Source organism: Trachurus trachurus, assembly GCF_905171665.1.
Source record: "Trachurus trachurus genome assembly, chromosome: 22".
NCBI classification, from domain to species: domain Eukaryota; kingdom Metazoa; phylum Chordata; class Actinopteri; order Carangiformes; family Carangidae; genus Trachurus; species Trachurus trachurus.
In genome coordinates, this window is record NC_139907.1 from 6869118 (window position 1) to 6896362 (window position 27245).

A 27245-nucleotide genomic window follows, 5' to 3' on the forward strand; every position below is an offset into this window, starting at 1 on the left:
AGAGCGATCGGAGACAACCCTCTGGATGAGGAGAAGCAACGGCAAACTGAACCCATGCGCGGTGATGTAATCTCATGAAAATGCTACGATTAATTAGAGAAATAAACTTTTCTTCTGGCACGATGTTGGTTTTCAAAAACAGTGCTGGTGGAAAAAGATATTCACGCTCCAGGCTCAGGTTGCCTTTACAGCTCTGACGCTACAATAACACACTCGCATTTCCTTTATTTTCTAGGGTTGCTTCAGGTAGGCATCAGTGGGGGAAAAAATGACAACTAAGCCCAATTTCTTGCTGAAATGTCGTTAATTTGAATAATTTCTGTACTTTTAAAACTTTTAAAAACTTGCTGTAACCTTAAATTAACTGCACGTCTTCTCTTGGTCGTACCTTCTGGCAGCGAGCTGAGGTACTCCTTCATGAGGCCCTGAACCCTCTCCAGGTAGAGCTGGATCAGCACATTGTGAAACTCCGGCCCTTTCTCGTCCCACACGTAGAGGATGTGCTCCAAATACGGGATGGCGAGCTCCGTGAAACCGTCCCTCAGGAAATTCAGCACCTTGTCTCGGGGCAAAGTCTCCACCTCGTTCAGGTCCTCGGTGAAAATCTGGATAAAAATAAACCGAAACCACAGTTTATAAATAAACAGAGGTCTAATGGGATATCTGGAGGTTACGTGAGTTTGTGTTTGAAGTTAAACACAGTAAAAAAAAAAGACATTTTCCCACCTTGAGCCCGTCCTCAGGACAGATCTTCAGCACCCAGGGAGAAAACTCAAAGATGATGCCCAGGTTCTCCACTCCTGTGTCAGAGGATCACAGGAAACAAGTTAGTTTAACGTCATCAAGGGAGCTCAGAGGAAAACAGGAAATAAGAAGCTATAAGAACATGATTGAGGCCATTTTCAAGCATCATAGTTTTAGAAATAACTTTCTTTCAAGCCGTAGGCAGCATCAATGAATGACTGTGAGTCATTTGCACAGGAAGCACAGAACAAACAGGCTGATCGTGATAATAAAACAGCCCATCATCGTCCTACAGTGTTTTATATATATATATATATATATATATATATATATATATATATATATATATATATATATATATATATATATATATATATATATATATATATATATATATATATATATATATATATATATATATCAATACGAGGCTGTGGTCCCTCTGCTAAAGGCAGATGTTCTTGAAATATAAAAAAAATAATTTCTAACTTAACGGAAAATTAAACGGCAACTTTTCTTATGATAAAGTATTTATCAGTTAAGTCATTATTATTCTCCAAAAATGATAAACATTCATCAGTTCCATGCCAATAGGAGATTTGCTGCTTTTCTCTGTTTTATATCTTTCTACGATGTTGGACAAAACATTTACAGATGTTGCCTTGGACTGAAAAACAGTAAAAAAAAAAAACTGTCAATCAAGATCTCTCATCCAGTTTTAAAAGAAAACTGATTAATTAAGTTAATAATTGTTGCACAAAAATGTGGTACAGTGTGTGCATGATTGTAGATAATTGTATTGAAGATAGTTGTTATCATTATATTAATGATAGCTTCAAACCACAGCTGAGGAGGTTTGTTGTTTTTTCGCCACTACAACAAATTTGACAGGAAATTTACTGGATCGCTCTTCATGTTAATCAGAAGCAGGAGACGGTGTGGTGAAAACAAACAGCAGCCAAGAGAAAACCTTCAACCAGGATAGATAGATAGATAGATAGATAGATAGATAGATAGATAGATAGATAGATAGATAGATAGATAGATAGATAGATAGATAGATAGATAGATAGATAGATAGATAGATAGATAGATAGATAGATAGATAGATAGATAGATAGATAGATAGATAGATAGATAGATAGATAGATAGATTTTTAATTAATGGTTTTAGGAAAAATGGTAAACGAACAATAAAACCGTTGCCGTGGTTGTGATGTCACAGCGTCTCGATAACAAATTAACTGTAAAGAGTCCTCACGTTGCTCCCCAATGAGTGGAGGAGTTGTGTTAACATCCCTGTTGTGCTGGTAACAACTATTGAGAAAACACTGGCACACAAAAACCCCCTCACATTCAGCCGGTGCCAGACGAATATGAAAGGCTGCAACAGATGCGGACTATACATTTGATCCAACAGTCACCATCAATCAGAGTCAAAGATTTCCCAACTAGCTTCACATAGTATCTCGTGGTGGGGGGACAACTTTGATGCTCCAAGTAGAAACAGCTTCGATGATCCTTACCCAGTCTCTGGAGGTACTCCACCGTTCGCTCGTGGCCCTTCAGCGGAGAGTTGGCCTTGGTGGACTGATCCAGCAGCACCTGCAGAGCTGCGAGAGGGCAAACCGGGTGAAGAGAGGAGCGAGGGGAGGCGAGTGAAAAGAAGGGGTGAGTAAGAACAGAATGTGAGATTAGTCCGAATGATGGAAAGTAGCAAGACGTCATCATAATCTCCTACTGCTTGTGTGCGCTGCGCTGCGTTACATAACTCCTCTGTCAAACTGAAATTGGACGGCGCACATACACAGTGTTAATTGGTGGCCGGGAACAGCTGCTTTGAGTTGGCAGAGTGAGAGAGCGGCAGACTTCAGCAGCATGACATCATGAACACAAACTGCAGCAGGCCGATTAAACCCAGCAGCGCTCGCTCGCTCGCTCGCTCTCACAATGTGAAATCTACAGTATCTACCGCAACCCAGAATCCACCACAAACTTAAATAACACTAAGACAGCTCGGATCTACCGGGACGACCACGGGTTGACCACAGGCAGGAAACCTCCTCTGAGATAAACTGTGTGTGTGCATCCTGACAGGGCTGATCCCAACTAACGCCGAGAATACGAGCACAACCAACTGGTACTTATTGAATTTGAAACAAACACAAAGGAACAATCCAGCTCACAATGACTATTGTATCTGGACGAGGATGTAATGAGGAGAGCCGCTGGCAGAGGCCGATGTAGGTCTGGCGTCGGAGCGATCCCTCATTTAAATACTAAACCCCAAACTCAACAACCCATTTGAAAGAGAAATCGGGAACAGATGTTTCATTGTGTTTTAATGCGATGTGTTCAGTTGTCATGCTGAGGTCTGCAACAGATAAACTACACTCCTCCACAAACCGCACAAAATAAAACTGAACTCTGATATGAGTCATTATCCTTTGATTGACTTCTCCGTCGTACGCTAAGTGTTGATCTGAGAGGAAACATCACTTGGAGAGAGAGTGACTCTCAGAAATGTGATTTAATACGCTCTCGGAGACATTAGTTTTCTCTTATAACCTCATTATAATATTCTGAAATCACATAGAAATGACTTTTTAACCACAAGAGAAAACAAACGACCCTGTATGTACTCGGCTTCTTTCATGAAAGGGATCTGACTCTCTCCTCACAGATGGACTTCAGCGAGCTCACAGTGTTTCCTGTAGAATAAAGCTTTGTTTCTTGACTCAATGTGCCAAGAAAACCAAGTATACGTCTGTTTTTACTTCCAGTATTTTAAATAACACAACATCTGACAACCGATGAGGCAATACTTGAAACTTTTCCTTGCAGACAAATTGTCTACCATCTTTTATTTCTTCTCATCTAAATCAAAGCACCGGTTGCAGGCAGAGATTACTGCAATAAAACCCCCCAAAAAACCCACGGCTGATACTTTTCTCCCATTTCAGATGAGATTAGATAAGAGAAGCACCAAGTGTGATTAATAACATTGATAATGAGAGCGCGGTGCGGGTATATGTGCTCACTGTCGTGGCTTTACTGAAGGAACTTAATGGATCTGAGCCGTTGTCAAGGAAATTAGTCTCGGAGGCCAAAATGCCCAGTGTGAGAGAACGGGCTGAAAACAGTTTGACTCTGTGGTGAATTAAGGTCAGCGCAGATTTCTTTAGAATAAAAACAGATTTGAAGGCACAGAGGGAAAATAAACTGAGGGAAAAAAATGCATTTATACCCCTGTAAACCCAGCTAACAGCTCACACAGTATGTTGAGACGGCATTAATTTGTGTGTGCATTTTCCATTTGGCCGCTTTCTCGTACTAGTTTCTAGGTTACATACTCGTTTTGTGTGTTTATCCACTCCTTTTTTTATTGTCATGTTTTTTTTTGTTAATGCATATTGTCCGCTGTACTTTGCTTATGTAACATTGGCTATTACTCATTCACGCAACAAAAGCATAGTTGACCTTGTACTTGAACTCGGCACTCGAGAGTTTTGCAACAACAGCTGAAAGAGGTGTATGAATCCCGACCGTGTCCGTTCATTTTCACACCCCAAATCGCACATAATCAACTGGAATTCAAATTGCTTTTTCTTTTTTTTTATTTTCAAAAGGAGCACACTTACAGTACAAATACACAATTAGGGGCGAGGCATTAATGGCATGTTTTTGAGACAGCGGCGGGTGAAAACCGAGTCACTCTGCAAATAAATTGTCCTCTTGAAATAAGGCTGAGTTCTGTTTTTTTTATTTTGATTTGGATTGAAAAACAACGTCCTGATCTCAAACTGTTATAGAAAAAAAGGAAAAATGCACCAATATAATGCGTTTAGGCTTCAGATTGTTGATGATTGTTAAAGCCAAAAAACCCCAAAGTGTTTAATATTGTTACAACTGCTGCAAGGCACATGTTGTGTATTCAAGACAGATTTAATGGGAGTCTTAGGACCGTGAAATGAATGTGGACGTCCCCAAAAGGTCTCTCTTACAACAAGAGGAGAACAGACCAGTGGTTCCCAATCTTTTCTAACTCATGGTTCACTTCAGAATCCAAAAAATGTTGGTGGGCTGCATCAGACCCCGTAACAATACAGAGGCCAACAAAACTCATCTCTAACAGTCAGGAGACTGAACTCAAAGCAGGAGAGAGAGAGAGAGAGATCCCATTTCTGTTCACCATCTGTCTCTCAACTCTTTTTCCTTTTAATTCTTCCTGTTGATAATAACAGAGATACCCAATTTGATACTCCAGCTGTTGTCATGGATACAGTCTTTTAGTGCTACAAATGGAGATAAAAAAAACCAAGTGTGTGGTCCAGCATCCAACATTAAAGTTCCTATTATTAGTTTGATACAGTGAGTTTTTTCATAATAACATCTGCTCACCAATATTTTGTGTTTTGCAAATTAATCGTCGACCCATTTCCAATACCTTCGCTGGCCACTAGTGGCCCCCCCGCCCACAGATTGGAAATCAATGGAATAAACAACCTCCTTTTCTTATCATTAGTGTCTTTGTGCAGATGACACCAACTTGATGACGAGTTGTCAGATTAAAGGGGAACTATGTCTGCTCGCTTTTGCGTTTTGCTAACCCTCCTCCCGGACATGTGCATTTGTTTTCAATGAAGCCGCCAATCAATGGAGCGGTGGATTATGTTATATATCATATACGATGTTACCATATATATACTGTATTTGTGCAGTCTTATCTGTCATAAACAAGAGATTACAGGTTACAGGGCGCATTCGTGTCGCAGTGCCACCGAGACGAGAGCTGGGACATCGGGTCGGAGATGCTAGGTGGACGGCAGAGAGCCTCGATTCTCATTCTAACAAGTCACAAGTCATTTATTTTACCTTCACAATCACTCCGAAGCTGTTTAATTAAGGTAAAAATGTTGCGGTAAAAATCCTGCATAGCTCCTCTGTTAGCTCACCACCGTTCAGACTCTTACCTTTCTGGTGCAGGCCTTTCTTCTCGTACAGAATAATGAGCTCGCTGTACTTGTGCGCTTTCTTCAGGACGTACTCGCTCTCCTCGATGTGGCAGTGGTTGTTCTCCAGACGAAGGAGCGGGGACACCAGGGCCACGTTTGTCTGAGGGAGAGAGGATCATACGAGGCGATTACACAACATGAGCAGCACCACCGAACATTTTCAAACATGAGGTCGGGGCTGCACGGTTCACCCAGAGACTACAGGCAGGTGACTTCACTGATTAAGCTGATCCTCTCCCTCTGCTGCACAGTGTGTTTATCATTCAAATAATCTGCTGCAGATGCTTGGCACTCCGAAGCACGCTCTATCTTAGCGGATCTCCAGGCACTCATAGGTTATCCATCCTGTGTAATCTAATCTAGCTCAGCCCTGGGAGTTCCACTGCTTAAATAGGGTTATTATACCTCGAAAAAAGGACGGACTTGGCGGCATTTTCCCTGAATTAAAGTGTCCCATTTCAACATAGAGGCACATCCACTGTATTTTCTCTCTTTTACCCATGATGCCTGCACGATTTATCCACCCCCTCCCCCCTCTCGTAAATCAAACATTTCGCTTTCCTGCGCTGGTATCTGTTCCCCAGAAACCATTTACTGCAGCTACAGCCACTGCACCTGAGCGACGGTCACACTCAACACTGCCTGTAACAGTGACTCAGGTTTCATTGCCTCAGAAGTAAATCCTGCCAATGAGCTGTTCAACACGGGACCCATCTGGCGACATGTGAGGTACAGCGATCCGCCAAGCGACTCTGCCAGTTTCTAGGAGTGTTAAGAATTACCGACTTATTTCGTTTTGCTGTGAGCGAACAGGGTGAACGACTGCCAAGTTTATGAGAGCTGATATAACTTTTAGTATGAAATATAAACATTTGGACTGGATTCGCTAACAATTACAGGTTGGTTGTAAATCAAAGAGTATTATATTAGACATGAGTGGCTTGTGTTTTCTCTGTCCTGGGTTGATCCAGCCCTTCCTGAGTGTATCCATTCACCTTAAGCTTGAGCAGATGCAGGCAAAGAACAACAAAGAGCCTCAGAGAAAGTTATGAACTCTTACAGGGTTATAATAAAGATGTCTTTCATTACAAAATAAAAACAATAGCAAAATGATGGTATAATGTAAAAACGATGGTACTAAGTGTTGTGATTACAAAGCAGCGACTCAGTGACATGAGTTGTTGTTGGTGAAAGCACGACAAACACGGAGACCACGGCCTTACATGCAGGTAACATTTCAGCAGGGTGGTATCGATGATCTGCAGGAGTTTCTTGCGGCTCTTTATCGTCGGTGTTCCCTCCATGAGCGGAGACGTTGTGGAGGGGTCAGAGTCGTTCAGCTGTTTCACCAGGTGGCTGCGTTTCTGCGAGGACATTAAAAAAACATGTTGAAAATTAACATTGTACTTCCTGTGGCTTAAACCAGGACAGGTTCCTTGATCATGTCAATGTGTTTCAGTTCAATATTACAGCATTCAAACTTTTGTTACTTTAAGTTAGGGTTGTCACGAGAACCGATACTGGTACCAAGTATCACGTAAAAAATACGTTGGTACCTGCTTTTTTCGGGAACCGTGAGTACTGGATATAAAACTTTGCCCTCGGCGGACTGCGTCGATTCCTGTCAGACAGTTTACGAGTGAGTCTGAGCAGCGCGTGGTCTCGGTGCGGCTACGTTTATGTGAATGCGGCCGGGACCTCGAGCTGCTCCAACTGTTCGGTGTGCGCCACAAGTTTGAGCTCATGTAAACATGACTGATTACGCATCTTTCTCCGGTCAGCTGTCATGGAAACATAGCGCGCTATGGTGCGGTGAGAAAAAACAAACGTGTGTGAACGCGAGATGTACGAGCTGAGAAATGAAACAGTGTATAATGTTTTGCACCAGTGTGAACACAGCCTAAAAGTGATTGAATGAGAACAACAGTTTTCTTGTTGAACTACTTAAAAGGTCAAATACACTTTCTGTTTGTGTTGAGCCATATTTACCATTTTAACTCTGTTCTTACTTCCTGTTTCTGCTGCACTTTAAATTCTGTGCAGTGCGAGAAGTTGTTGAAGCACAACGGAGCTTAAACACAAGAAAGTTTGATGTGAAACTTTTTTTTTGTTTTTTTTGTTTTTTTTAAAGGGACAACGAGGAGTTTTGGAAAAGCGAAGTGTTTTCACACTACATTTATGAGCCTCTGCGCGCACCGTAGAATTCTTCGACCGGCGCAAGACGGACTCATGTTTTCATTCATCAAGAATTAAAGTCAGAGGTTCAAAGAGGTTCAGTTACCGTCGTAGTTCCGACCATAAACGGCAATACGGCGGCGTTATTCTCATGAGCGTCCGCGAAACCGAAAGTAAGTAAACGCTGGTCGCCCAGCATTTCCACCATTAATTAAAATAACAAAATAACGATAGAGACAAAACGATATATTTATCGAAAATGGAGCCACTAACAAGTGTGAGTAGCGTAGATTCATCCATATTAACGTGAGACTTTTTTATAACCAAATAGAAACTCCTCGTTGTCCCTTTAAATAAAGCAGCCTAATGAATTTAGAAGCACATTGGTTCTGTTTTGTTTGTTTTTTTAATTACGGTATCAAAAAAGTATTGAGAATCGTGGAAATTTACTGGTATTGGTTTCGACTAGTATCGTGACAAGCCTAATTCAAGTAGCAGCTCGTTTGCAGCTGAAAACCCTTAAAAAAACATGATACTGTCATGAAGGACATGGCACACACAGACCTGGGTGAGGTAATCGATCAGAGCGAGATGAGCCTTCTCCAGCTCTGCCCCGGACAGCGTGGGCAGAGGGTTGGGGTAGTGCAGCTGTTTGCGGTAATCTGATGGGAGCAGGTCAGGGTACAGGCCGATCACATGGGTTGGATCTGCAGAGACACAGGACGGACGCAGGGATTTGTTTTAACTTAATTCCAAGTACGATAGCTGCGTTTGTTTATCTGTCACTGATTAAAAAGGAAATGTGTTCAGAGTTTATGGTATAAACACAAACACAACAACAACAACCAGACTTGAAGAGAGAGCTTACAAGAGTGAGAGCACTATTTCATCACTGAGGAATGAATTCTCACTCAGAGAGAAGATGTGTCACAGAGACTCATCACTGAGTCATGTGTAAATAAAAAGATCCACATCAATATACTTCCCAATTAGCAACAGATGTCTGATGAGACAGAAGTGTGGGTACAGTGAATGTGATCAGATTATGACCAGATTCACCTGCTGTATGTTGCCACCATGTGGGTGAAATGGGTGATATTCTAATGTTGTGGCTGATTGGTTTATATCTGAGGCATATTTCACGAGTTTACTCTGATTGGAGACCTAATCTGTCATTCTGGGTTATTTTCAAGACTCGGATAAATCGATAAATCGTATTAAATATGTCCAGTATGACCAATTTCTGTTGATAATTCTTTTGTTTCTGGCTAAAAAATGTATCTTGCTGCTGTGGTCAACTCCCCAGGTTCCTACAGTCGACATGTGGATATCACAGTTTTCTGCTCTTATTCCTCTTGAGAAGTTGACTCATGACCTTAATCCCAAATCGGACAAGTTTTGGAGGATCTGGGAACCGTTGCATTCCTTCTCACAGAAGCTATAACTCATCATCTGTCCCTGGAAGATGAGGATTGTTTGCCCTTTCATTTATTTCATGACTCCTGTCGTCAGTATAGCACAGTACTCACTGTTAGTTTGGGGTGGGGATTTTGGTTTTTTATATTTTGTTGTCTGTTTTGTTTTGTTCTAATGTTTGTACTCATACAATTGAAAAACCAATAAAAGAGTATTAAAAAAAAAAGTCCAGTATGACACTGTTGCCATGAATGTGCGACTTCACTTTCCTTAAACCAGATAAAAACATAAACTGATCAGGTTGATTTGTGCACTACTTTTCAATGTGTAGTCCAACAGAATGATGCAAATTCATTAAATCACTCAAATTTGAGACAGTGCAAGTACATTTTTCATCTACTTGCGCATGAGCAACCAGTAAATTTGCTTCTTCTGTTTTTTTTTAAAACACTGGTGAAACATGGATGGGGTGACTCAAAGAATCTGGAATCTGTTATTACAGGTGTCAGGCCAATGTGTGTGAGGATTATAAATGAAGAGGAAATGTGAATATTTGCTTTGCAAGTCCATTTACAGTGTGTGCCCCTAAATTTTCTACTTGCGCTCCTAAAACTTAAAGTTAAGGGCCACTGCCGTTTACTTCTAGTAAAAAAGTTAGTTTGGAGCCCTGGAATTGAAGCAGACAGATATGACATTATGTTCACACACAAGTTTGAACCAGGCCAAGCAACTCTTGTTTCATAAAATTCTGGCCTGAGCAGAGTGATTGCAGTGGAGAGCTGTACCTGTGCCGAGTTTGGCAAACACCTGCATGGAGTCATCAAATCTCTTCTGGCAAAACAGGTTGAAGGCGTAGAGATTCTGGATGTGATGTATCTGTTGCTTCTTGTCTCCATCTGAATCATCCTTCATCTTCTGGCAGAAAAAAAAGAGAAGAAAAACACACACAAAAAAAAAAAAACTCGGTTTACTTCTGAGAATGCTAGAGCTTCCAAGAATGTAAAAACCGCATGAATGACCTTTTTTCCTTGTACTTTTGAGATTCCCCCCAGGAAAAGTTTGATTGCACGATAAGCCGGTCATAAAGAGTAAAAACCATGAGCATCCTACTGTTCGAACACACTGCTCCTAATCAAGATAAGTGATTCAGTTGCTCCGTCCTCTGAGCTAAAGCACAAATTGAATCCTCAGGAATTTAATAACAAGGTTTAATAGTGAAGTGAGTGGCTCCGTTGCTCACCGCCAGCTGGAGAGCAAGCTCAAACTGCTTGTCCTGAAGAAGCTGCCGGATCTGGCTGGCTATTGAAACGGGCACCAGGCGCCACACAAAGTGGTTGCTGGCAACATATACAATATTCTGCCTGTGGAAGATAAGAGGAGAAAACAAGATTAGAGAGAACAGGTTGGAACAAAAGTGTTTTTCTTTGCACCGAGGAACTGACATTATCGGCATCATTATCCCGGGATTGATGAAAGCAGCAAGTGATACATGAGACTCTTTTAGGGATCTTATGCATCGTAAACAGAGTGCGAGCATCACAGGAAAAAAAAAAAAAAAAAAGACCACTATTCATCTTCAAGCCTCCAACTATACAAAACATTGCTGCAATAGCCACTGTTGATTTTTTTTGTGCTAACACATCAGTTTCTCATTATAATTCACAAAGAGATTCTTTTCACAACAGTATACTTTTCGTGTTTTTATGACAAATTGTCTCGTTATTATTGGGTAACAAAATATTCCATAATATAAGAACCATTTAAAGTTATATCACCAGATATATTTTATCTTGTCAGATCCCAAACTTTCCCATTTTAACACAATCTGTGTCTCCCTCAACCGAGAGCAAGACACGTTTCTCATCATAACATGATAGGTTTGTAAAAGTCAATATAAAGTGTTATTGTTTTTTTTTGCAGTGGTAACAAAGTCTTTATTCTACTAATCTAATCTTTTTCTGGATGCGACAGTGCAACAAAGCAAAACACGATGTTAATGGTTGGACTTCTGTTTGTGCTGCAGCATTGGCTCCTAACCAAGAATTATTCAACAGAAAACCTTAAAAAAAACTCTAATTTACTAATAAAACTGCAGATCCTGACAGCAGTCTGCCTGGCTCACCCTGCTGAGGTGATGAAGCGAGGTCTCTGCAGCTCCACGCTCTGCACCAGCAGCCTCGGCTCAAAGGTTCGGATCTCCACGTAGCGTGGGAGAACAGCGATGATGTACGGAGGCTGGTGCTCTGAGGACACAGAAACAGAGAGAGTGTCCTTACATTTTTGTTTAACTCGATAAAATATATGATATAAAGCTACAAAAAACACAAAATAACTTGTTAAATTCATTGGTGGACACACACTGGCTGCTTCACGTGGTAGTGTACACTACTGTACAGTAGCTATTTGCTGGGGAACATGAGAGAGGCGAAACTGGTGCCAAGAGTGACACAGCTGGTATAGGCGATTACAGAGAAATCAATGGGTGACAGTGTTCGTGCACGTATCAAACAGTGTGTGCTGGCCTCGAGGATTTAAAGAGGAACTATGCAGGATTTGTAGCTTAACAATGATACATTTTTACCTTAATTGAACAGCTTTGAGTAATTGTGATGGTGGTTTAATAAATGACATTTTACTTGTTACAAGGGAGAATGGAGGCTCTCTGCCTTCCACCTAGTGTCACTTATTGCGTCTCTTGGCTGAAAAACAACTTTGCAAGATCAGAGCCTCCGACCCGGTGACCCAGCTCTCGACTCTGCAACACCCCAACACAAACGCACCCTGTAACCCGTAATCTCTTGTTTATGACAGATTAAACTACACATATATACACGTCAAAAAATCGTATGTGATATATAACATTATGTACTGCTCTATTGATTGATTTCTCGCCGGCTTCGTTGTAAACAAATGCACATGGCCAGGAGGAGGGTTAGCAAAACAGAGGACAAGGGACCGGACTTGCATAGTTCCCCTTTAATTCAATGTAATATATGATATAAAGCCACAAAACGCATAATAACTTGTTAAACTTCTTTTTAAAAGAGACTTTTATGAACTGGGGGACACACACTGGCTGCTCTTCGTGGATCCAAACCTGTTGTATCTACAAAAAGAAGTAGTGGTGAGTAGCACAGTAGCTATACTGTGCAGATTTGGGATTTGAGTGTGATACAGTGGCTTTTCTGGAGATTTTGATGCTGGGAAACATGAGAGAGCAAAACTGGTGCCAAGAGTGACGCAGGTGGTTACAGAGAAATCAATGGGTGACAGTGTTTTAACATGTATCAAACAGTGTGTGCTGCCCTTGAGGATTTAAAAGGGATAGAAAATCATTATTTTTACTTTTCAAAACAAGGGGGCTGAGCACTGGCTCTGTCACTCCCTGCAACATAAACTGTGTCTTGAAAGCAGGTGCTTCATTTCTGATTAAGGCGTGAGGACCTTCGGGGCTAATGGGGGCAGGAAATCCACCCGGAGACAGCTCTGTAGACAGGCGTCTTCTGTAACCACGACCAGTCAGGACGGGCAGCTAAAAAAGTATTTCAAACTGACCGGCTCTCATCCTCTTGCTGATGCGCGCCCCAAAGCCACGATGTCGACTATATCAAAACAAGGAAATTGCAAACTGTATGAATCCTCTGCTTGGAGGCTTCATTTCCCCTTCGTGCTGTTCCTCTCTGCATTTCAATGAGCGTGGGCCGAGGGGTCTCTAAAACAATGAGAGAGCCTCATCTGCATCGCTTCTGTCACAAAGTTCATCAGTAACCCAGACCTGTGGTGTCTTAGTCACGGGATATAAACGCTGATCTAAAACTGTCTTTTCTCCTCTGACATATGGAAAGCAGCAGCACGGCTCAGACAGACTGGAAAGAAAGACTTTACACAAGGGGAAGGAAAGATTACAGAGGAAAAAAGAAAAAGGCAGATGGCAGCAAAATGACAACGACTGACAGAACAATGCCTGTATTTAGGCCAAACGCTTCACTGGGTGTTTGTTTTAATAATTAATTATCATGTGAACAGACCTGCTCAATTAAGTGTGCGAATGTTTTATTGCCGAGTGATTAGTGACGAATGAATAACTGAACAATACGCACAGCTCCAGAGTTTCACTTTCTGTCAAATAACAAGTAACAACGACCTGAGTTACCCTCAATGACTCAGGCTGAAGGTTGATGGTATATTGTGATTGGCCAGTGAGTCCAGTTCTGACACAGAGGCAGACGGGGGTGGTAAAAAAAAAAAAAAATAAAACTTTATGGATTTTTTTTGATGGCCCTCCAGCCCCATGATGCAGTGGGATTCATGCCGGCGCTCCTGATGGTCAGCCCACATATAACACAGGGTCAGACAGCTATCAAAGTGTTTGTGAGAGAAAAGAGAGGAAGAGGAAATGAGAGTGGAGGGGCCGAGCCAATCAAAGCTCTGCGCACGGCTCGGCAGTAAAGTAAGATTTTACACATTTTAGATCGTAAAAAATATATATCCGGCAGTTAATGTTGAAAAGGTGGCGCGAATGAATAAATGTATAGGACAGACTGAAACTGCCCTGTTACAGGATCAGATACAACGCGGATATATACGTATCATTTCTTTAACTTTCAGTGAAATCAAATGGCATCATACGGAAAACTTTCAGCTGCAGTTCAGCAGCTCAATACTATCAGACAGGAACTGAAACGTTTTATATATCTCACCAAAGAGGAAGGAGATAAATCTAGGAGGATGCTCACAGTCACGCTGATGGACTTCTCTCACATTTCTGTGCCAGATAAAATCTAGCATGTGACCTTGAAGAAGGAATTTTACGCCATTCACTAAAACTTAATGTCATAATTATTGCGTCCACAGCAGCTCGTCTTCTGCCCTCCGGTGCCAAAATGCTTCTTTTTTTTTTGCCTCTCTGGACTGGTCCACTGCATTTATACTTGTCTTGCCAGTGCAGATGGGTATTTACCATGAATGAGCTTGTTAATGTTAAGTGGTCGAATTTATAGCCGACAATGTCCTCAGGGAAATAAATAGACGCCTGTCCTTGAGACGCAATAAACTACAACAAAATAGTGTCAGTTATTGAAATGCGACAGAGATGTTTATATTCTCTGTCGTCTTTTCTAACAATGAAACCTTCAAACCTTTAAAAAAAAAAACACAAAGTAATGTGATGGATTTTGTTTTCTCTGGGAGAAATCGACTGCCTGGAGTGACACGTTTTCACATTTTCTGTGTTATCTGGAAGATGAACTATAAACCACAGAGAGCTGGGGGGAGGATGTTGTTTGGCTCTTGTTTCTCTATATTTGTCTCCTTTTGACTTTGCCGTCAGTGTCGACTGATATTGAACACAAGTTAACTCTAGCGCAGACATCTGTAATGGGGTCATTACAAGGATAGAAGCAGCAACTAGGACTAGGTAATGAAGTAACTTGTTGTTCATTTGCACAGAAAAGCATTAAAAAGTGACATTTCAGATAATAAATATACATCTAAACCCCTAAGACCACATCGACCTCAGGGTGTTTGTTCTTGTGTGTTTTTCTTACCCATTGCTATAGGGATGTCTGTCCAGTTCAGGGCGCACTTCTGGGTGCAAACACCCTCTTCGTTCAGGACCACAGTCAGGTCATCCTGCCCAACAGCCACTTTCCCATCAGCCAGCGGGGCAACCAGAGGCTCCAACTGTTTCCCAGTGGGGAAGAGCTCCTTGATGGAGCCGCGGCCATCCATCTGGTTGACAGGAGAAGATAGCGTGGGTGAGTACAGGAGGAACAGATAACGATACTTCAGTGACATTAACTTTATCTATAAGGTCAGTTTACTTCAGTCAAAACAACATTAAGGAAAAGCCAAGAAGGAATAACTTCTAAGCATGAGCTGATAATAATATGAATAAATATAAAAGCCAAAAATAAACACAAATCAAGGACATCAAAACAGACAAGAACAGGTTATGTAACGACCTGCTTCTGAAGTGTGTTTTCAGAGGACGTAGAAAAAGTGACACTTCTCAAAATCTATGTATGAAACACTTTGCAGACTTGAAAGGCACCTGCAAAATATCTACAGCTTGCAGCCTCTTCACAGAATCATGAATAAAGGATTCAAGCCAGTTCACGCAGGAGTCACGACAGAAACACATTTGACAACATCGCCTGCGAACCACTTAACACTCGAGAGACTTTTTAGATTTTTGAGAAAAATCCAACACTTGAGAACGAACTCAAGATGAAGGTGAACAGTCAAGAGGTGAACTGTGCTGCAGGCTTGAGTGGTCCCTATGAATGTTTTTATATTTCACTGAAAACATGTCACTACTGGAATCAAATGACTGCCATGAATCCAAACTGAAGACACTACAAACGTTTTGTAGTGTGCAAGCCGGGATGAGTGTTTGAAATGCAAGAGACAGATTATGGTTTGAGGCTCATTTTAAATTATAGGTCCCAACGGATAAATAAAACTGAATGTGTAAAGCTTATTGTTAGTCCTGTAGCACATACCCGAATAAGGTAATAGTCTCGTTTGAAACCGACACATATGGAGTTTTCACACCAAGCCATGGACTTTGGAATATCTGGTGCACCGAAGTCGCCCTGACAGACACAAAAGAAAATATTAAGATTTATAAATGTGTCAAAAGATTTGGGGGGGGAAAAACATCTGGATCACACTGCAGTGAATAAGCCTTAAATATATTTTATTATTATACCTGCAGCTCATGGAACTCCCGATCCTTCCAGTAATACAGCTGGAGTTTCTTTTTTACTGCGACACACATTCTCAACCTTTCCTCTCCTGAGCTGGTTTGCTGAGGGAGGTGGGGAAAAGGAAAAAAAAAAAGAAGAGACAAAATAATATACAATACATGACTCAAAATCAGGGAAAATGTGAGCACAACATGGAAATATGGACACAAAAAGGAAAAGAATATCATTGTTATGACTGTCTTTGGGATGCAACAACTGTGCCGTGTGATTCTTTGGTATCAAACCTGCCTTTTGCCTGTTTTAGTCCATTTACTGCAAATTACAGCAGAGGTTAAAACATCCTGTGTTATAATAATAATAATATACATCTAAATGATCCTTCCTGTCTTCAAGGAAGCAATTGTGGACACAGCAAATAGACTGATGCTTGCTTGAGCCTCTTATTAATGGGCATCATGTTGCTGTTCATTTAAAGAAGCCGTCACAAGGGAATGATCTCAGAACAACTGTTGGTATAGTGTGTGCGCTGTATGTGCTGGTGGGAAGCAGCAGCATGTTAGATCTGAGTATCCCTGCCAGCGTGGACAGGATGAAGGAGGATCTGTGTATGGGATTTTAAACACACTTATGTCTGAGCCTCCCATTTAAATCTATGAATGTACACCCTACTGAGGAAGCACTGAGACATAAACAGTTTATTAAACCCACACATGGGAAATTTGGTTGTTACTGTAGCATTTGTAACATACAAGGTAAACAAGTAGAAGAATATGCAAATATAGATATAAAAACAATGTAAGGCAGATATATAGTTATGTACCAAAAATGTTTCAGGAATATATACAGTTATTTACAGGTATAGACTAATATTATATACACAGTGTTGGTAGTTGTAAGGCATAAGTTTTTAGTATTTTAATTATCAACCTTACACCTTTAGGTCTTTATTTGTTTCTAACAGTAGTGAAATTTGGAGGTGGCCTGCAACACAAGAATCACTTTTTCAAAAGACTGACAGACTGCTGTATGGTGAGAACCGGGGAATTGTTAGTAATAGGCATAGTCTAAGAATTAAAATCACTGGTTTAAACCTAATATTAGCCTAAAAATAATCAAACTGAACAAACCAGTTAAGCTAGTCTTATAGTTGCTTACTATAAAGGTACTGATCTGTTTTCTCCTTTTTACTCATCCACTAACTGTGTGGATACTCTGTTGTGTGGAGTTTGTTCTCACTTGAAAGACTTTGCATGGGAAACAAATGCAGTATGATAGTGGTAGTGGTGATAGTGGAAGTGGTAGTGATAGTGATACTTTGTTGTCTTGGAGAGGCCGAAGACAAATTTCCACTACGATGGACAATAAAGTCTTTCTATTCTATTCTATTCTACTTTACAGTATCCTCTGCAAATCTTCTGTAACTGACCTGCAGGTCACAGGCGAAGAGTGAGGCTCCTTTGGCTTTGGACACGATAGTGATCTGCTGGAAGGTCAGAAGGTCGTGGACGTGGATGTTGTTCTCTGCAGGAAACGATCAAAGAGATTTTTTTTGTGATGATAATGTAATGTTAAACTGTGTGTGAACAGATGAATTGATTTTAGCTTCAAGGCAGCAAAGATTTAACAACAAACAGACACAGACTATTGACAGAGTGTGATCTTTGAACTCAAGATCCCAAACAGGTCTTGACCTACTTTTTCAAAAGTCAAGAATAACATTTTACAGTGGAATCACAGTTTAATACATGACAGTGTGGTTGTGAGATAAACGTACCCAGAAGGCTGACAAGGATTTTGTACTGAGAGACAACATAAAGCTGTGGGAAGAATAAAAAACACAGTTAAAGGAGATTCAAAGGAAGTATTTTTGTCATAGATTTACAAAACCAGACTATTCATACTGACCACACCAACAATCTTTTGTAATCTTGAGGTGTGTGAGAATCCCAGAATAATTGCAAGAGTGGGAGTTGGCCTTTGATAATTAAAGAGACAAACTGAGGTGAATGGAGAGAGGTGTTGTGTTGAGGCTTGTGTTTACAATCAGACAGTTTGTACTAAAACTTGTGGGTTTCCCTCAGTCAACCTCAAATGTTTCTCCGTCACATGGGTTTCTGTCTATGGCTGTCATCTCATCTACCTGCTGAATCTTCTTTGAGAAGTTCTTGTTGGATTTTTCCAGTGTCACCTCGAACCGGTTGCTCCCTGTGAAGAAAAGAGACATAAGTCATCATCACCATTGTTATATATAGATGTAAGCACACCATATATATATAGTTTATGAACATGTTTACATGTATTTACTGTATATAACCACGCACCTCATGTATACAAAGTGACCCATTACATTCATACATCACTACTTATTACAATATACTTCACACAAACAGCTTGACTTGTATATAGACACTCCATTTTGTTCTTCATATTAACCTATATATATAAACATGCATAATTTTACAGCCATATGCAACAGTTATATGTTTACATTGTCTATTTATCTTCCTTCAGTCTTGTTTTTTAGTTGTATTTCCCTTTATGTCCAAATTTGAATAAAGTTGAATAAAGCAGAATCAAATTCCTTGTGTATGTAAACCTACATGTGAAATAAAACAGATTTTTGTTTATGAGAATAACCCAGAAAGTTGAGACGGTCTGCAAATACACAGCAGCACACATCCCATTGATTTTCTGATCTTCTTTATACCTGCATCTTTCTTTATCCGGTAGAGAAGGAGATGTCCTGGTTTCGTCCCAACAAGCAGCCAGTCCTCTGTGGAGATACGCAGAAACTCACAAGTGAATGACAGTTTAAAAGCAGACTACCAGTCACTTCAGACCTATCACAATCATCAAACACAAACTTGTGCAGTCGGAGCTGGAAGGAAAACCATTCATGTCAGTGGTGAGACAGACAATCACAGACAAAGTGGGACACCTGACACTGCAGTTCAATAAACGCCCAGAGAGATGAGTTCAATGTCAAGGGTAATAAAAGATTCAATACTGTCGATTGGAATTTGTTTCAATGGCAATAAACGTTCACTCACATCACATATAAAACATTACAGGATAAACATGAAGCACCTGTGTTGGTGTTAACAGCAGTCCACATATAAAGTGCATAGTGCATGTTCAAAAAGTGTAACATAACAAATAGTAAAAAAAAATAGACACAATAATAAGTACTGTACTTAAAATAGTGTTTGGCAGCCCTTTGATTAGCTGGGTTGGGTTAGGGGGGTTAGGGGAGGGGAGGGGAGGGTGGCCCTGTAACGATGTCAACAACTCACCCCAGGCCGCAAGGCAGTCGATCTGGAGTGGAAGCTTTTCCAAGATAGGCACTGGTTCATAGGCGTCATGCATCTTGAAGGCGATATATTGCTGATTTTCAATTACAGCTACCTGCTCTGATCTGACGGATCATCAATCCTACACACACATACACACACACAGACGGAGTTGACGCCTGTCGGTCGGTCGGACAGCAGCTGACTGGCTGATGACTCTTCTGGTTAGGGTGGTACGTCGCCCGTTTGTGTCGCCATTAACCGACGGAACTGTTGGAAATGTGATCGATAAAATAAAAAAAAACCTTGACAATGCGGTAATTAAATGTAGTTGTCTCTTTCTCTCTGTCTCCGACCAAAACAACAGCTGATCTGGTCGTTAGCCTGCTAGCTCTGAAGTTAGCACGTTAGCAACAGCTGCCGCTAACCCAAAACATTGTTCCCCTCTCACTCCATGTCGACTGGAAAAAAAAGAAAAGCAAAGCTGAACAAAGACAGTCAGTTAGTTAAGCTAACGTAACGCTGAGTAACTAAACTCGGTTGGTAATTATAAAAACGTAACGGCCGTAGTAGCACTTTAGTTCGTTGACGTTAACCAAGCCAGGTTAGTTAGCTTGTTGCTACTTCCCCTGTTGTTATAACGACGGCTGCGCGAGGGAAGAAGGGAACGGGGTTTGACAGGCACGTGACTGAAGTCAGCGCACTCACGAGGAACGCGTTAAAGGTGTAGTGATGTGTTTGTGGTCGTAATCTCGTAGCTGTCGGCGATGTGGGGTTCTCGCGAGATTTATATACTGTATATATTTACCATAGACTGTATAAAGAAGATATTTACATTATGTTCATACAGCTTTCATGGAAAATACTTAGGATAAAAACAAAAATGAAATAAATAACTGAACACAAAGACTAAAACTAAAAACTGTAGACATAAAAAGAAAACTGTAGACATAAAAAGAAAGGGGGGAGTCTTCTTCTTTTAACAAAGTTGAAATAAAATAAAGGCAAAAAGAAAACAGCAAAACAACTAACCAAAACATAAAATCGCAGGACCCATGGTAAAATAATAAGTTCATAATATGAATAAGCCAACAGAAAACAATATAAAGTTTAAGGTAGGTGCCCCACTAGTTGTTCCAGTCTGTGGGCATTGATGTCAAAGGCCCTGTCTCCCTTTGTCACTGGCATAGACCACAACCAAACCAGGACCTCAGGTAAGACCAGCACATTTATTTTAAAAATACTTACTTTAATTCTCAGTTAGTTTCTTTTCTTTTTTTTTCTTTTTTTTTTTTTACATCATCCCTAAAAGTTCTACAAAAAAACCTTTAAAACTAATACATACAACATACAGACAAAAACAGATATCTTAACCATGTTTCAGTATAAATTTTATTTGCAAGACAAACGCAAAAAGCCATATAGTATCATCAGCTTCACATTACATTGCAGACTCACATCCAGAAATTGGGCTTTATAGTGTCTCTCTGAAATAAAATATCCCCAACAAGACTTGGACAATATATATATAGTATATAAAAGAAATCCCATAAATTAAGGAATTTAGGATATCTACACATATTGCAGTAGATTGCACAGGGACGGGATAAACTTCTGCCATTTACGGCAGAATATGATGTTGTAGTGGGAACGTGAGAGGCTCAAAGGAATCTCTACTTGTAGTGATATGAAAAATATGAATTTTAAGGGACATGTAATGAAAAATATGAATTTTTCATGTACAGTAGTCTTTAAAAACTACCCTGATCTACTGAATCTTGGCGAAGACCTTAATAATAGTGGCCTACAAGGGAGAAAATATTACATATACTCAGTCACATGTATATTTTAGAGAGTTTAGGCCAACAAGCTATAAAATTTTACCTTTTATAGAGATTAAAATAAATAAAATAAACCTTAATTTCAGACTCGTGGCTACAGGTTTGGAAAACATTTATAAGAGTCTCACACATTTCCCCCAGCTGATACTGTGCGGCCTTTCACGTGTCGGTAAAAGCTTGAAAATATCATATTATTACTTGTTTTGACTGTTCTGTGTAAAGACAACATCTCAGAGAAGTGACCGGGTCTAACACAGGGTCGTTACATTCTCCCAGTCCAGACGACAGTGATCCAGTCAAAACACAAAAGCAGCACGTCGTCCCCCTGACAACTGGGACACACGCTTCAAGTGTCAATAATAACCACTGACGCAGCTGTGTACATGTACGATAACAGTGACGAATAAACTCAATTTCTGTGTTCAAGATTACTCAGTTAGCCAGGAAACAAAGTGTTAGCTGAAGAAGAAATGAGCTCAGGAAACGTTCAATAGTTTGGTAAAAGCATAAAAAAGTTATCTAATCACACCATTCAGTTTCCTGCTCACTTCAATATTAAATATACGTCGTGATTTGACCTATTAACTATGTAACATACTGTAGTGAAACACAAGCTGAAAACAGCACGTCTCTCACATCTCAAGTGTCAGACGCTGTGTTGGCAAAAAAAAAAAACTCTCACTTTGCACAATAAGTTTGTGTTTTCAGTCAGTATCTGATATAATGACTGTGACAATCACTAGAAATCTAATTTATACCTGAACAGATCAAAAATCTAATCAGTGCTCACATTCCTACAAGTTTCACACTTTGGTTTTTTGTAATTTCCTAAATGTTTTCAGTGCTTAAAAAAACACATGATTAATTAAATACTATTAATCTAAAACCACAAGGCAGGATTTTGATATTAAACTTTTTATAAAGGGCCTTTAGTGAAATGTTCAGTTTTCTGCATTTTAAGTTTGTGACTGTGGAGAAACATTTTTTTTAAACTAAATAAAATATTTATCTTAATGCTAAATGCTCTGCCAGCCTGGACGCCAATAATAAAAACAACATCAACAACCACAACAGCCAACCGATCCGGCTGCACAATACCACCTTAAGTGGTCATGCCTCCTTGAGCTCATTAAGGTATTACAGAATTATTTATGAAATTAAATTAAATAGTTAAAGTGTCAGGAGAGAGAACAGTTGGCTTTGCCCACATTTTTTTTGGTAATCACATCACTCAGAACGCATTCATTGCTGCCTCAGTGATATTGCTTTCTTTTCTCATATTCTCATATTTAATTTCTACTCCATTTTGGATCGCTCCATCTTGGTTTTCAGGATTTCCTGTATAAAAAAAGAAGGAAAAAAAAGAATACGGATTAATGCACATACATTGATACAGGATGACAGTAACAGAGAAAGTAAAATGAGCCTTTACCTCTTCTTCATCTAGCATTACTGGGAGTGCTCTGTAAATAGAGAAGAGGAATGAATTAGTCAATCAAAGTTTATTTCTATAGCACTTTTTCATACGGTTAAAATGCAACATAAAGTGCTTTCCATAAAAATAAAAAAAACAACGCCCCACCCCCAACACCCACAATCAGCATGAAAGTAAACATGGAATAATTAAAAGCAGGGACTGAACTGAACTGAGGAAACAACAACGCTGAGAAGTTATGGGGAAACACTGGAGGTTTTTCAATGAGGTGTAAACGAGAATCAATAGAGCTTGGAAAAATGAAGGTAAAACCATAAATATAAGAAAGGGTAGGACGAAATAAATAAAAGGAGCAAAAGGAGTGGGAGAAATACATATATACATAACTAAATCAAATAAAAACATGCTAAAATATAGAATGACAATGACAAGATCAGTAAACTAATAAGACAATAAATAAGTAATAATAAAACACTAAGTAAGAAAAATAATAAAACAGTGTAACTAATCTTAAAGCAGAAGTAAGCGATCCGGTCGTTTTGGCTAATGCTGCGTTCCAGGCAGGCTTTTGAAACCGTAAATTACAGCTTCAAGTCACAACTTACGACTTTGTAGCGTTTCAGGCAACCCACTCGTGTTTTTCCGACCTGTTTTACCTGTGAAAGTCACTATAACGGCCACTCGTAACTTCTGACCAGTGAACTCGTACCAGATCGAACTGGTACGACTTCACAGGTCGGAAAAACACGAGTTACGAGTTGCCTTGAACGCACCATAACGTCTTGTCAGCCGATGGAGTTAGCAGCCCCCGCCCTCGTCATGGATCTATTGGTCCTCGTCCCTACGTCACCACATTCACGCGCATCCCTTGGCTGCACCGGGCTGCACACACACAGCCCTTCATGCCGTTCTCTCTCCTCATTGGATAAAACTTGTAGGATACGATAAATGTTTTCTCTTCGGCTCAGAGCAGAGCAGAGGGACTGAGAGACCCGTGTTTCGGTCCAAACACTCTATGTAAGTGATTGCTGTGGGAAGATATAACTATTTAAGACTTATATTTACACAAAAATATTGCTTACTTCTGCTTTAATAATAATTAAAAAATATATTTTTAAAGGGAAATTCAGTTAAAAGCTAGATTTCTTTGAGTACGAAATGCATCTTTTTAGTCTTAAATGAGGTGCCGTGAGCGACACTGATACCTTTACATAAGCTGCGACGATGTGACATATTAAAAAGGATTACACCTTTAATCCAGCAATTTATTCTCACAAATTCCAGGCGAGGTAATACTGTATGTTTTAAGTGCAACACTGAGGCACTCTGAGGACATTATGGGATGTTTCAATCTGAGCCGCGGCTTTGACCTCACAGAGAGATTCGGTGTCTCAAATTCAAATTTTACTACTTACACATCGGCAACAGTTGTAGGAATGTTCTCCTCGACCCACTTTAGGTCTTCATCCTGGAAAAAAGAAGAAAAAAAAAAGAAAACAGAGGAAAAAAAGAAGAAGAAATGATTAAATTCGATATGGAAACACGATAAAGAAGATAAAAGAGAGAGGGACGACAGCAGTTGACGCACTTCTTTACTCAAGAGTTTCTGGGAGCCATTAGCGTCGGGCTTTGAACCTCTCATCTTCATTCCCTCTGAAAAAGCCCAAAAAACAAAAAGAGTCAGTTGAGATCACACAAAAGCCTCTTGTTCCATGACACGATTATAACATAACCAGGTTACTGTACTACATTTACTTTTTTTTATACTATTATATGATCATAAGATGAACGTCATCTCTCCAAACGAGTGTGTTCTCCACATGTCGGATGTCATGATGAACAGATTTAGCCTCGGTAGCGAGCGACGTCCTCGGAGGATCTGAGGGAAGCTGCGAGCCGGCCCAGATTATTTACAGATGAGTGCGTTTGGTTAAATACGGAGCAATTAGGACGACATCGGAAAAGAGCGGGCGTGTGAAGTGTTTCCAGATTTAGTGCTGACGTGACAAACACGTGGAAAAACCGTCTCTGCAGCTCTTATGGCTCTGCAGTCTTAGATACTTAGATACCGACATGATGCATCTAAAACTTTATTTATACATTAGCTCTCTGGTTGTCAGGGCGTCTGAGTCTATTTATATCTGCTGCAGGTGTCCTAAATAATAAGAAACTAATATTATATGAGGATATATATTAACAGGACTGATATGTTTTACCAAAAGCTTCATTCAACATGGGTTCCTTGGCCTCCTCCTCGTCGTCATCCTCATCAATCAGAGGGGAATGGGAGAACCTAAAAAAAAAGGAAAGAGAGAACAGAAGAGGAGATTAATAAAGTATCTTTAACTTTAACGTTAACCTTGTATCTGAGCAATCTGACATCTTGTTTTTACCATCTCAGAAATATCGCAATCCATTTTAAATTCTAGAGATGCTGAAACCATTATACTGTTTATACTTTTACATCCTCACGCCTTGATTATTGTAAAAAAAAAAAAAAAAAAACCTACTGTGGGAGATTATCTTTGTATTACTTTGTTATACACTATATTACCAAAAGTATTCGCTCACCCATTCAAATGATCAGAATCAGGTGTCCTAATCACTTGGCCTGGCCCCAGGTGTATAAATTCCCTTAGTTCCAGTGAAAGGAACTTTGAATGCTTCAGGTTACCAAAACATTTTGGACGATTCCATGCTCCCAACCTTGTGGGAACAGTTTGGAGCGGGCCCCTTCCTCTTCCAACATGACTGTGCACCAGTGCACAAAGCAAGGTCCATAAAGACGTGGATGACAGAGTCTGGTGTGGATGAACTTGACTGGCCTGCACAGAGTCCTGACCTGAACCCGATAGAACACCTTTGGGATGAATTAGAGCGGAGACTGAGAGCCAGGCCTTCTCGACCAACATCAGTGTGTGACCTCACCAATGCGCTTTTGGAAGAATGGTCAAAAATTCCTATAAACACTCTCCTCAACCTTGTGGACAGTCTTCCCAGAAGAGTTGAAGCTGTAATAGCTGCAAAAGGTGGACCGACATCATATTGAATTCTATGAGTTAGGAATGGGATGGCACTTCAGTTCATAGAATGAGTAAAGGCAGGTGAGCAAATACTTTTGGTAATATAGTGTATGTATTTAAATGATATTATGTATGGATTATTGAGGTTTTTAACGGTTATATTTGTTCTTTTGTATGTTGTCATTATCTTGAGTCTGATGTAGAGGTTTTATATCCTGTATCTGATGTATTTTCATTAAGAAAAAAAAGCCTTGAATCGATTACAACTAGTACAGAATTCAGCAGCTCGCTTGGCTTTTAACTGGTACCAAGAAATACAAACACATTTCACCTGTTTTAGCGTCTACTTAAAGTCTCTACTTAAAACACATTACTTTCGTTAAGCATTTCCTGATTTAATGTTGTTTCCCACTGTTTTTACCTGTTTGTTTTAATACAGCCCTGCTAGTTTTATTGTCATTTTAATGTTTAATTTCATCCCCTCTGATTTTCTTTTCTTGTTTTAACTGTTATCCAATTTTTTTTTCTGTTAAGCACATTTGTTTGATAAGTGCTCTATAAATAAAGTTTATTACGGTATTATTATCATTATTATTTAGGCCAGGTTTGACCTCTGACCTCTGGTTGTTGGCGGAGGGCCGCAGCAGCACCATGATGACCAGCAGGATGGTGGAGAAGAGGAGACGCCAGAAGGCATCGTCTACCCACAAGTCCCTCCAACCCTGAGCAAAAAAGACAAAAATAGAATAAGAGAGAGAGAGAAGACAGACAAACAGACAGAGAGATGGGTTTTTATCAAATTCGCCTTTCATCTGTGTGTAAACAGGACACAGACGCAGCAACGCAACACGACAATCAGTCAGGAACAGAAACAGAACTGACCGTCTGGCAGTCGACCAGCTTGAAGGCTTTGGTGGTCCAGATGATGAAGATGATGGAGGCTGTGGAAACAGAGTCGGCTCATAAACAATATGCAAATAAATGCTCGGAAACAGCAGCACACGACACCTCCCACCCACCAGCGAAACCAGAAATAGAAACGGAACAAAAGGTTACCTCAGTGAGACTGTTGACAAAAACATGAATACATTTACACATATTTTTAATTCAACACAGACCTATTTAAAAACAGCACACACAGGGCCGATGCGTTCAAGGATTTTTTTTGGAAAACACAGGCCTGTATTCAGTCTTTTAAAGCAGAAGTAAGCGGAATATTTGTGTTAATATAAGTCTCTTAAATAGTTATATCTTCCGACAGCAATCACTTACATAGAGTGTTTGGACCGAAACACGGGTCTCTCAGTCCCTCTGCTCTGCTCTGAGCCGAGGAGAAAACTTTTCTCGTATCCTACAATTTTTATCCAATGAGGAGAGAGAACGGCATGCAGGGCTGTGTGTGCAGCCAAGGGATGCGCGTGAATGTGGTGACGTAGGGACGAGGACTGTTATGGTGCGTTCAAGGCAGCCCGTAACTCGTGTTTTTCCGACCTGTGAAGTGGTACCAGTTCGATCTGGTACGAGTTCACCGGTCGGAAGTTACGAGTGGCCGTTATAGTGACTTTCACAGGTAAAACAAGTCGGAAAAACACGAGT

At 40.2% G+C, this 27245-nt stretch overlaps 2 protein-coding genes across 3 annotated transcripts in view; both read right to left on the reverse strand.

Moving 5' to 3' along the window:
* The window catches only part of vps39 (VPS39 subunit of HOPS complex), a 32396-nt gene extending 12372 nt beyond the window's left edge, over nucleotides 1-20024 (reverse strand). The window contains exons 1-17 of one of the 2 annotated variants that reach the window (XM_083997997.1): nucleotides 19354-20024; nucleotides 18768-18833; nucleotides 18201-18265; nucleotides 17835-17877; nucleotides 17487-17581; nucleotides 16063-16161; nucleotides 15854-15946; nucleotides 14897-15080; nucleotides 11473-11593; nucleotides 10591-10711; nucleotides 10136-10262; nucleotides 8499-8641; nucleotides 6983-7123; nucleotides 5718-5859; nucleotides 2271-2357; nucleotides 727-800; nucleotides 389-605 (exon numbers count right to left, since the gene is read on the reverse strand). In XM_083997997.1, the coding sequence (XP_083854123.1) occupies nucleotides 389-605; nucleotides 727-800; nucleotides 2271-2357; nucleotides 5718-5859; nucleotides 6983-7123; nucleotides 8499-8641; nucleotides 10136-10262; nucleotides 10591-10711; nucleotides 11473-11593; nucleotides 14897-15080; nucleotides 15854-15946; nucleotides 16063-16161; nucleotides 17487-17581; nucleotides 17835-17877; nucleotides 18201-18265; nucleotides 18768-18833; nucleotides 19354-19426 (1891 nt within the window). In that variant the 5' untranslated portion in view covers nucleotides 19427-20024. Of the gene's footprint in view, nucleotides 1-388; nucleotides 606-726; nucleotides 801-2270; nucleotides 2358-5717; nucleotides 5860-6982; nucleotides 7124-8498; nucleotides 8642-10135; nucleotides 10266-10590; nucleotides 10712-11472; nucleotides 11594-14896; nucleotides 15081-15853; nucleotides 15947-16062; nucleotides 16162-17486; nucleotides 17582-17834; nucleotides 17878-18200; nucleotides 18266-18767; nucleotides 18834-19353 lie in introns of both variants that reach the window. The other variant, XM_083997996.1, reaches the window with a different exon arrangement.
* Nucleotides 20025-20745: 721 nt separating this feature from the next.
* The window catches only part of LOC311005519 (transmembrane protein 87A-like), an 18733-nt gene continuing 12233 nt past the window's right edge, over nucleotides 20746-27245 (reverse strand). The window contains exons 14-20 of the mRNA XM_083997949.1: nucleotides 26532-26590; nucleotides 26268-26371; nucleotides 24843-24919; nucleotides 24215-24279; nucleotides 24042-24094; nucleotides 22624-22654; nucleotides 20746-22529 (exon numbers count right to left, since the gene is read on the reverse strand). Of these exons, the coding sequence (XP_083854075.1) occupies nucleotides 22488-22529; nucleotides 22624-22654; nucleotides 24042-24094; nucleotides 24215-24279; nucleotides 24843-24919; nucleotides 26268-26371; nucleotides 26532-26590 (431 nt within the window). The 3' untranslated portion in view covers nucleotides 20746-22487. The remainder of the gene's footprint in view (nucleotides 22530-22623; nucleotides 22655-24041; nucleotides 24095-24214; nucleotides 24280-24842; nucleotides 24920-26267; nucleotides 26372-26531; nucleotides 26591-27245) is intronic.